This window comes from Procambarus clarkii, chromosome 89, assembly GCF_040958095.1.
Source record: "Procambarus clarkii isolate CNS0578487 chromosome 89, FALCON_Pclarkii_2.0, whole genome shotgun sequence".
In the NCBI taxonomy this organism is placed as follows: Eukaryota; Metazoa; Arthropoda; class Malacostraca; order Decapoda; family Cambaridae; genus Procambarus; species Procambarus clarkii.
The window spans coordinates 17360758-17372972 of NC_091238.1; the positions used below are offsets into that span (position 1 = coordinate 17360758).

Below are 12215 nucleotides of genomic sequence, written 5' to 3' on the forward strand. Positions count from 1 at the left end.
CTCGACAAAGTGACGTACTGTCCCGTTTTCTGAGTTTGGTCCTCTGGTAGGTTAGGATAGGACACTTACAATTTACCGTTTTCTTGACGTTAGGAAACATTAGGAGTACCATATAAGTACCATACACATGCCCATATAAGTACCATACACATGCCAATATATGTACCTTTTACATGGCCTTATAAGTACCATACATATGCTCGTGTAAATGCCATATATATGCCCATATAAGTATAATCCATGTGCCGTTTTAAGTACCATACATATGCATTTATAAGTATCATACATATGCCTTTATAAGTACCATAGATATGCCGTTATAAATATCAGACATATGTCTTTATAAGTACCATACATATCTTTAAATGTACCTTACATAAGTGCCATACATATGTCAATTTAAGTACCATATATATACCCATATAAGTACCATACATATACCCATATAAGTACCATACGTATATGTTTAAAAGTACCGAACTTTTATCTTTATTAGTACCATACATATGCTATTATATGTACCATACATAAACCATATAATTATCATACATATGCTATTATAAGTACCATACATTTGGCATTATAAGTGCAATACATATGCCATTATAAGTACCATACAAATGACCATAAATTTACCATTCAAAATAATCTCTAAGCAAAGGAATAATATAGAAATTACTTTATTTTCATTACCCATTTTTTAATTAGCTGTTTATAATTATTATTACATGTTTTTCAACTCATTTTCCCTAATAATTTGTTGAGAAAACACGATGATATATCTGATATTTGAGATGGCTGTATCTCGGTAAATATGGGTGTTTGGGCCTTGATATTGAAAATTAGCAAAGAAAGCCTTTACAGAAAGAAATGTAAATTGCTGTGGTAAACACAATGGTACCATTTTCAAAACGATTCTATGGCTGGTTTTGATTTTGAGTTTTGAGAAAAATGACGATTTCGCCCGGGCTGCGATTCTTTCCTGGCAAACGGCTGTGTGGCAGAAAATGTAAGCTCCTCGACAAAGTGACGTACTGTCCCGTTTTCTGAGTTTGGTCCTCTGGTAGGTTAGGATAGGACACTTACAATTTACCGTTTTCTTGACGTTAGGAAACATTAGGAGTACCATATAAGTACCATACACATGCCCATATAAGTACCATACACATGCCAATATATGTACCTTTTTCATGGCCTTATAAGTACCATACATATGCTCGTGTAAATGCCATATATATGCCCATATAAGTATAATCCATGTGCCGTTTTAAGTACCATACATATGCATTTATAAGTATCATACATATGCCTTTATAAGTACCATAGATATGCCGTTATAAATATCAGACATATGTCTTTATAAGTACCATACATATCTTTAAATGTACCTTACATAAGTGCCATACATATGTCAATTTAAGTACCATATATATACCCATATAAGTACCATACATATACCCATATAAGTACCATACGTATATGTTTAAAAGTACCGAACTTTTATCTTTATTAGTACCATACATATGCTATTATATGTACCATACATAAACCATATAATTATCATACATATGCTATTATAAGTACCATACATTTGGCATTATAAGTGCAATACATATGCCATTATAAGTACCATACAAATGACCATAAATTTACCATTCAAAATAATCTCTAAGCAAAGGAATAATATAGAAATTACTTTATTTTCATTACCCATTTTTTAATTAGCTGTTTATAATTATTATTACATGTTTTTCAACTCATTTTCCCTAATAATTTGTTGAGAAAACACGATGATATATCTGATATTTGAGATGGCTGTATCTCGGTAAATATGGGTGTTTGGGCCTTGATATTGAAAATTAGCAAAGAAAGCCTTTACAGAAAGAAATGTAAATTGCTGTGGTAAACACAATGGTACCATTTTCAAAACGATTCTATGGCTGGTTTTGATTTTGAGTTTTGAGAAAAATGACGATTTCGCCCGGGCTGCGATTCTTTCCTGGCAAACGGCTGTGTGGCAGAAAATGTAAGCTCCTCGACAAAGTGACGTACTGTCCCGTTTTCTGAGTTTGGTCCTCTGGTAGGTTAGGATAGGACACTTACAATTTACCGTTTTCTTGACGTTAGGAAACATTAGGAGTTCCATATAAGTACCATACACATGCCCATATAAGTACCATACACATGCCAATATATGTACCTTTTTCATGGCCTTATAAGTACCATACATATGCTCGTGTAAATGCCATATATATGCCCATATAAGTATAATCCATGTGCCGTTTTAAGTACCATACATATGCATTTATAAGTATCATACATATGCCTTTATAAGTACCATAGATATGCCGTTATAAATATCAGACATATGTCTTTATAAGTACCATACATATCTTTAAATGTACCTTACATAAGTGCCATACATATGTCAATTTAAGTACCATATATATACTCATATAAGTACCATACATATACCCATATAAGTACCATACGTATATGTTTAAAAGTACCGAACTTTTATCTTTATTAGTACCATACATATGCTATTATATGTACCATACATAAACCATATAATTATCATACATATGCTATTATAAGTACCATACATTTGGCATTATAAGTGCAATACATATGCCATTATAAGTACCATACAAATGACCATAAATTTACCATTCAAAATAATCTCTAAGCAAAGGAATAATATAGAAATTACTTTATTTTCATTACCCATTTTTTAATTAGCTGTTTATAATTATTATTACATGTTTTTCAACTCATTTTCCCTAATAATTTGTTGAGAAAACACGATGATATATCTGATATTTGAGATGGCTGTATCTCGGTAAATATGGGTGTTTGGGCCTTGATATTGAAAATTAGCAAAGAAAGCCTTTACAGAAAGAAATGTAAATTGCTGTGGTAAACACAATGGTACCATTTTCAAAACGATTCTATGGCTGGTTTTGATTTTGAGTTTTGAGAAAAATGACGATTTCGCCCGGGCTGCGATTCTTTCCTGGCAAACGGCTGTGTGGCAGAAAATGTAAGCTCCTCGACAAAGTGACGTACTGTCCCGTTTTCTGAGTTTGGTCCTCTGGTAGGTTAGGATAGGACACTTACAATTTACCGTTTTCTTGACGTTAGGAAACATTAGGAGTACCATATAAGTACCATACACATGCCCATATAAGTACCATACACATGCCAATATATGTACCTTTTACATGGCCTTATAAGTACCATACATATGCTCGTGTAAATGCCATATATATGCCCATATAAGTATAATCCATGTGCCGTTTTAAGTACCATACATATGCATTTATAAGTATCATACATATGCCTTTATAAGTACCATAGATATGCCGTTATAAATATCAGACATATGTCTTTATAAGTACCATACATATCTTTAAATGTACCTTACATAAGTGCCATACATATGTCAATTTAAGTACCATATATATACCCATATAAGTACCATACATATACCCATATAAGTACCATACGTATATGTTTAAAAGTACCGAACTTTTATCTTTATTAGTACCATACATATGCTATTATATGTACCATACATAAACCATATAATTATCATACATATGCTATTATAAGTACCATACATTTGGCATTATAAGTGCAATACATATGCCATTATAAGTACCATACAAATGACCATAAATTTACCATTCAAAATAATCTCTAAGCAAAGGAATAATATAGAAATTACTTTATTTTCATTACCCATTTTTTAATTAGCTGTTTATAATTATTATTACATGTTTTTCAACTCATTTTCCCTAATAATTTGTTGAGAAAACACGATGATATATCTGATATTTGAGATGGCTGTATCTCGGTAAATATGGGTGTTTGGGCCTTGATATTGAAAATTAGCAAAGAAAGCCTTTACAGAAAGAAATGTAAATTGCTGTGGTAAACACAATGGTACCATTTTCAAAACGATTCTATGGCTGGTTTTGATTTTGAGTTTTGAGAAAAATGACGATTTCGCCCGGGCTGCGATTCTTTCCTGGCAAACGGCTGTGTGGCAGAAAATGTAAGCTCCTCGACAAAGTGACGTACTGTCCCGTTTTCTGAGTTTGGTCCTCTGGTAGGTTAGGATAGGACACTTACAATTTACCGTTTTCTTGACGTTAGGAAACATTAGGAGTACCATATAAGTACCATACACATGCCCATATAAGTACCATACACATGCCAATATATGTACCTTTTACATGGCCTTATAAGTACCATACATATGCTCGTGTAAATGCCATATATATGCCCATATAAGTATAATCCATGTGCCGTTTTAAGTACCATACATATGCATTTATAAGTATCATACATATGCCTTTATAAGTACCATAGATATGCCGTTATAAATATCAGACATATGTCTTTATAAGTACCATACATATCTTTAAATGTACCTTACATAAGTGCCATACATATGTCAATTTAAGTACCATATATATACCCATATAAGTACCATACATATACCCATATAAGTACCATACGTATATGTTTAAAAGTACCGAACTTTTATCTTTATTAGTACCATACATATGCTATTATATGTACCATACATAAACCATATAATTATCATACATATGCTATTATAAGTACCATACATTTGGCATTATAAGTGCAATACATATGCCATTATAAGTACCATACAAATGACCATAAATTTACCATTCAAAATAATCTCTAAGCAAAGGAATAATATAGAAATTACTTTATTTTCATTACCCATTTTTTAATTAGCTGTTTATAATTATTATTACATGTTTTTCAACTCATTTTCCCTAATAATTTGTTGAGAAAACACGATGATATATCTGATATTTGAGATGGCTGTATCTCGGTAAATATGGGTGTTTGGGCCTTGATATTGAAAATTAGCAAAGAAAGCCTATACAGAAAGAAATGTAAATTGCTGTGGTAAACACAATGGTACCATTTTCAAAACGATTCTATGGCTGGTTTTGATTTTGAGTTTTGTGAAAAATGACGATTTCGCCCGGGCTGGGATTCTTTGCAGGCGGCGGGCTGTATGTACCCCATCTTTGTCTTCGTCCGCTGGTCAAGTTTTTATTACTTGATTTAATCATTGTCTATCTTCTATATCTATAAAATACGGATGACTCTCTGTGTAAGGTAAAAGGTACGTAAGTACCATAGAGGTACGTAAGTGATAAAAGTAATTGCGAAACTCCAGTTATCTAATACTTATCATAAATTGTATAAAACCTTATACAAGCCAAGGGATTTGTAGATCAGTGTTTAAAAGGGAATTCGGAAGTAAAAATAATACAGCAGATGCCATCTGTCGGCAGAAGAGAACACTATCAACTGACTGGTCAACAGTGGCCATAAGATACAGCTTACGCCATCTGTTGACATCAAATTACACTTATAACAAATTACCCCACAAAATACAACTAACGCCATCTCGTTTTTTTCCAACGCACTATAAATAGCCAAACAGCAACCCATAAGGCGGGTTGTTGTGCTCGGGTAGGAGGTTCCAAGCTCCGCCCACAGGCAGAAAGGGATTAGCTAAAGGCTCCATCCACTTAATAAATCATCTTTATTCAGCACACCATCCATGCTTATGACATTCTGCTTCAACTTTAATCTACCTAAAAAGTGAAATGTTAAGTATTTAAAAGTATTAATATAGTGATAGTTAAATATTGCAGGATGTATAAATATAATTAAAAAATTTGTTGAGAAAACACGATGATATATCTGATATTTGAGATGGCTGTATCTCGGTAAATATGGGTGTTTGGGCCTTGATATTGAAAATTAGCAAAGAAAGCCTTTACAGAAAGAAATGTAAATTGCTGTGGTAAACACAATGGTACCATTTTCAAAACGATTCTATGGCTGGTTTTGATTTTGAGTTTTGTGAAAAATGACGATTTCGCCCGGGCTGCGATTCTTTCCTGGCAAACGGCTGTGGCACTCCTCGACAAAGTGACGTACTGTCCCGTTTTCTGAGTTTGGTCCTCTGGTAGGTTAGGATAGGACACTTACAATTTACCGTTTTCTTGACGTTAGGAAACATTAGGAGTACCATATTAGTACCATACACATGCCCATATAAGTACCATACACATGCCAATATATGTACCTTTTACATGGCCTTATAAGTACCATACATATGCTCGTGTAAATGCCATATATATGCCCATATAAGTTTAATCCATGTGCCGTTTTAAGTACCATACATATGCATTTATAAGTATCATACATATGCCTTTATAAGTACCATAGATATGCCGTTATAAATATCAGACATATGTCTTTATAAGTACCATACATATCTTTAAATGTACCTTACATAAGTGCCATACATATGTCAATTTAAGTACCATATATATACCCATATAAGTACCATACATATACCCATACAAGTACCAAACGTATATGTTTAAAAGTACCGAACTTTTATCTTTATTAGTACCATACATATGCCCTTATAAGTACCATAAATGCCCATATAAGTACCATTCATATGCCAATATAGGTGCCATACAAATGCCTTTATAAGTAGCATACATACGCACCATGCATAGTAGTCTCTAAATACATGAGGAGTATTGATAACACCAATAAACAGGCTCAGTCTCCAAATAATGTTAAGGGCCTATGATAGTTATTTTGTACCATTCTTGGTGTATATATAATTCAATCAGTCCGGGCCTGATGCGTATTGTATGGCTATACTGCCTATAGCGACTTCAACGTCCAGTGGGGGTAGGGGGTGACATCTGATATATGATTTGATGTTGGTGTGACATCTTCTTGAGGTTATCTTGAGATGATTTCGGGGCTTTAGTGTCCCCGCGGCCCGGTCCTCGACCAGGCCTCCATCCCTAGAAAGCAGCCCGTGACAGCTGACTAACACCCAGGTTCCTATTTTACTGCTAGGTAACAGGGGCATAGGGGTGAAAGAAACTCTGCCCATTGTTTCTCGCTTGCGCCCGGGATCGAACCCGGGACCACAGGATCACAAATCCAGTGTGCTGTCCGCTCGGCCGACCGGCTCCCCACGTATACATAATTATAACCCTGGAATACATGAAGAATTCGTTTAGGTTATAAATCTTCAGTATCTTCAAGGGTTCACTGAAAACAAAATTGTACTTTATCCTCAGAATTTCATTTATTTCGTTGTCATCATCTGGGAAAGTTCCGTTACTCTAGCGCAGCGGTCCAATGCTAGATACAGTTTTTGTTCGCGATTTTGCACAGGAGAAAAAGTATTTTGGATTCCTCTTTATTTTACTGATGGTCTTTTGCGCTCTTTGCCTCTCATGGATTTAATAGGATTCTTGTAGCTTTAGCTCAATCGTTTCTCTTTCTCTACATAGCCACTCTTGGCGTCCCAGCTCCCTCCCATTGCTCATCACGACCCTCCGCCTCCCTCCCCCCCCCTCGCAGACTACAAAACAATGTGTTAACAACCCGTCCTCTTAAAAAGAACGTCACTTTTGGCTGGTATGCGCACTATGGCCAAATTTGGACGTAATTTGAAATGAAATCCACTCACAAAAGTGACGTTCTGTTCCGTTTTCTATTTGAGTCGTAAGGCGTACGCGCAGAGTTTATAAGAGGGCACTTTAAATTAACGTTTTTCATAACGTTTTGAAACTTTATGAGAATTTCCTGCCCACCTAACCTATCAGAGGACCCTTAACTTACTGTTGTTGAAAAAAAAATCCCAAATTTATTTTCATATTTTTTTTCAATTTCAAATTACGTCCAAATTCGGCCATACGGGCAAACGGCCAAAAGCGACGTTCTTTTTAAGAGGACAGGTTGTAAGCATCTGAATTGGTTACAAACACAATTTCAGCAACTTATTTGGTTACAAGAAACTGAACTACATATTCGGAAAAACGTAATACTAGAACCATTGAACAATACTCAACATATTAGAACCAATTGAATAATACTCAACATACTGGAACCATTGTACAGTTCTCAACATACTGGAACCATTGTACAGTTCTCAACATACTGGAACCATTGTACAGTTCTCAACATACTGGAACCATTGTACAGTTCTCAACATACTGGAACCATTGTACAGTTCTCAACAAACTGGAACCATTGTACAGTTCTCAACATACTGGAACAATCGAGAATTCCGGTTTCGAACCACGGGCGGAACAGAAATAACTGGGCACATTTCCTTTCACCTAATGCGTCTGTTCAGGCAGCAGTCAGTAGGTACCCAGGAGTTGGTAAGCTTGTTGCATCAGTAATTCAACCTTGAGCGGGGGGGAGGGGGTGACCTCGATAAAAGCCTAACGTGTATGAATACACTCTGGCTGCCTGTCCCCCCGACACAATGTATTATATTAATTAATATTATGTCTTAGGCGGGTAGGTAGTTCCGTGGGTTTATAGGCCCGTATGAGTCAAGAAGCGTCTCCCGTTTTCTATTCTACACTGCGGCCTGTTGAGCTTGAAGGTGGCGCCCCCTTGTACTCACCTAATTGTGCTTGCGGGGTTCGAGCTCTGGCTCTTTGGTCCCGCAGGGAGCCGGTCGGCCGAGCGGACAGCACGCTGGGCTTCTGATCCTGTGGTGCCGGGTTCAATTCCAGGCGCCGGCGAGAAACAATGGGCAGAGTTTCTTTCATCCTATGCCCCTGTTACCTAGCAGTAAAATAGGTACCTGGGTGTTAGTTAGGTGTCACGGGCTGCTTACTGGGGGTGGAGGCCTGGTCGAGGACCGGGCCGTGGGGATACTAAAGCCCCGAAATCATCTCAAGATAACCGCCTCTCAACTGTCAATCAACTGATGTACAAATTGTGTGTGTGTGTTGTGACATGTAATATTTTAAATAAGTGATCTGGATTGATATCCTCTTAATATGGATTGAAAATGATATGATTAGTTCCTATATGTGTATAGGAACATATACCAGTTTGGTCAGAAACGCTTTACGTAATAGTGGCTCCATTAACGTAACTCCTGTCCTCACACTTGTACACCACTCCCATGTTCTTGGCACACACACACATTCTTTTGAATACAAATTTGAATTTGAATGTATTTTGTAACCCACACCAGCCTGGAGGATCAGTCTGTAACATCCTCAATATAGATCTATTAATTTTTATATATAAATTTGTTCAAGTGCTTATTTCTATAATTATTTGATAATAGTGATATTAAATAGAGGTACAACCAATTGGTTTAAAATAAGGAAAAAAACTTATGTAGGTTTCTCATAATGTTCAAGAGAGAATTCGACAAACACCTCCAAAGGATACCTGATCAACCAGGCTATGATTCATACGTCAGGCTGCGAGCAGCCGCGTTCAACAGCCTGGTTGACCAGACGACCAACTGGGAGGCCAGGTCAGAGACCGGGCCGCAGGGCCGTTGATCCCCGGAACCTGCATTAAGTAGACACAACGTAGGTCGATTCAGAATTCATAGAACTCTAAAATGGACTTCAATTCTACAAGCCTAAAATAGAATGCCTTGTGTTAATTTTTTACGAAACCCTTTTATTCAATGAGGTTGATGTATGACATGCTTGGGCTGGGTCGGGATTCAATCCTCCGATGGTCAAAGCGGTTGGGCACCATTTCTTTGCTCCGTCCTCATATACCAGCTCCTTGTCCTCATATCCCTCCCAAGCGCCGTCAGACTGGCTTAGCCCATTTCCCAATAACAAAGTCGAGCAAGAACTGTAAACCTGCAGAATTAACACAGAGAGTATACATTAATTGTGATGGAGTTCTCGTCAGTAATACACTCATATACACAGATTTACACACATATACAAATTAAATCGAATGTTTATTGATACGTGGGAATTAAACCATCGTCTACTAGCCGTGTGTCGGGGATGGGTAAGTAAGGGGTTGGGAGGGGAGATAAGGATGGGTAGGTAAGGGGGTGGGAGGGGAGATGGGCGTAGGTGAGGGGAGGGGACGATGAAGGTGAGGAGGGAAGGGGTAGGGGGTAGGTGAGGAGGGAAGGGGTAGGGGGTAGGTGAGGAGGGAAGGGGAAGGGGGAAGATTGAGGAGTAGGAGAGAGGAAGAGTAATGGGAAAGTGAGATAGAGGGAGGAAGATGAGGGGAAGGAGAGGGGAAAGGTGATAGAGGGAAAGTGGAGGTAGTAATGAAAGTTTTCCCCCTCTGTGAGTGGACAAAAATCCATATATTGTGTTGAGAAACGGAAGCTGCCGTCATAGTTTATATTATACGCTTCTGCTACTGCAGTTGTTCCTGCTGTAGTTGTTCCTGCTGTAGTTGTTCCTGCTGTAGTTGTTCCTGCTGTAGTTGTTCCTGCTGCAGTTGTTCCTGCTGCAGTTGTTCCTGCTGTAGTTGTTCCTGCTGTAGTTGTTCCTGCTGCAGTTGTTCCTGCTGCAGTTGTTCCTGCTGCAGTTGTTCCTGCTGTAGTTGTTCCTGCTGTAGTTGTTCCTGCTGTAGTTGTTCCTGCTGCAGTTGTTCCTGCTGCAGTTGTTCCTGCTGTAGTTGTTCCTGCTGTAGTTGTTCCTGCTGTAGTTGTTCCTGCTGTAGTTGTTCCTGCTGTAGTTGTTCCAGCTGTAGTTGTTCCTGCTGCAGTTGTTCCTGCTGTAGTTGTTCCTGCTGTAGTTGTTCCTGCTGTAGTTGTTCCTGCTGCAGTTGTTCCTGCTGTAGTTGTTCCTGCTGTAGTTGTTCCTGCTGTAGTTGTTCCTGCTGCAGTTGTTCCTGCTGTAGTTGTTCCTGCTGTAGTTGTTCCTGCTGTAGTTGTTCCTGCTGTAGTTGTTCCTGCTGCAGTTGTTCCTGCTGTAGTTGTTCCTGCTGTAGTTGTTCCTGCTGCAGTTGTTCCTGCTGTAGTTGTTCCTGCTGTAGTTGTTCCTGCTGCAGTTGTTCCTGCTGCAGTTGTTCCTGCTGTAGTTGTTCCTGCTGTAGTTGTTCCTGCTGTAGTTGTTCCTGCTGCAGTTGTTCCTGCTGTAGTTGTTCCTGCTGTAGTTGTTCCTGCTGCAGTTGTTCCTGCTGTAGTTGTTCCTGCTGTAGTTGTTCCTGCTGTAGTTGTTCCTGCTGCAGTTGTTCCTGCTGTAGTTGTTCCTGCTGCAGTTGTTCCTGCTGTAGTTGTTCCTGCTGTAGTTGTTCCTGCTGCAGTTGTTCCTGCTGTAGTTGTTCCTGCTGTAGTTGTTCCTGCTGTAGTTGTTCCTGCTGCAGTTGTTCCTGCTGTAGTTGTTCCTGCTGTAGTTGTTCCTGCTGCAGTTGTTCCTGCTGTAGTTGTTCCTGCTGTAGTTGTTCCTGCTGTAGTTGTTCCTGCTGCAGTTGTTCCTGCTGTAGTTGTTCCTGCTGCAGTTGTTCCTGCTGTAGTTGTTCCTGCTGTAGTTGTTCCTGCTGCAGTTGTTCCTGCTGCAGTTGTTCCTGCTGTAGTTGTTCCTGCTGTAGTTGTTCCTGCTGTAGTTGTTCCTGCTGTAGTTGTTCCTGCTGCAGTTGTTCCTGCTGTAGTTGTTCCTGCTGCAGTTGTTCCTGCTGCAGTTGTTCCTGCTGCAGTTGTTCCTGCTGCAGTTGTTCCTGCTGCAGTTGTTCCTGCTGCAGTTGTTCCTGCTGTAGTTGTTCCTGCTGTAGTTGTTCCTGCTGTAGTTGTTCCTGCTGTAGTTGTTCCTGCTGTAGTTGTTCCTGCTGTAGTTGTTCCTGCTGTAGTCCTTCTACTGCATGCTGTCGGTTCTTCATACTTATATTATATTATATTATATATATATATATATATATATATATATATATATATATATATATATATATATATATATATATATATATATATATATATATATATACGTCGTACCTAGTAGCCAGAACGCACTTCTCAGCCTACTATGCAAGGTCCGATTTGCCTAATAAGCCAAGTTTTCCTGAATTAATATATTTTCTCTATTTTTTTTCTTATGAAATGATAAAACTACCCATTTCATTATGTATGAGGTCAATTTTTTTTTTATTGGAGTTAAAATTAACGTAGATATATGATCGAATCTAACCAACCCTACCTAACCAACCCTACCTAACCTAACCTAGGTTAGGTTGGGTTAGGTAGCCGAAAAAGTTAGGTTAGGTTAGGTAAGTTAGGTAGTCGAAAAACAATTAATTCATGAAAACTTGGCTTATTAGGCAAATCGGGCCTTGAATAGTAGGCTGAGAAGTGCGTTCTGGCTATTAGGTACGACATA

At 38.0% G+C, this 12215-nt stretch overlaps 1 protein-coding gene across 1 annotated transcript; it reads right to left on the reverse strand.

Annotated features, from left to right (window-relative positions):
• Window positions 1-10257: 10257 nt before the first annotated feature.
• Window positions 10258-11721, reverse strand: LOC138359217 (involucrin-like). The gene has a single exon (XM_069318210.1). It carries the CDS (start codon window positions 11719-11721, stop codon window positions 10258-10260), a length of 1464 nt encoding a protein of 487 aa, XP_069174311.1.
• Between the last annotated feature and the right edge of the window lie 494 nt (window positions 11722-12215).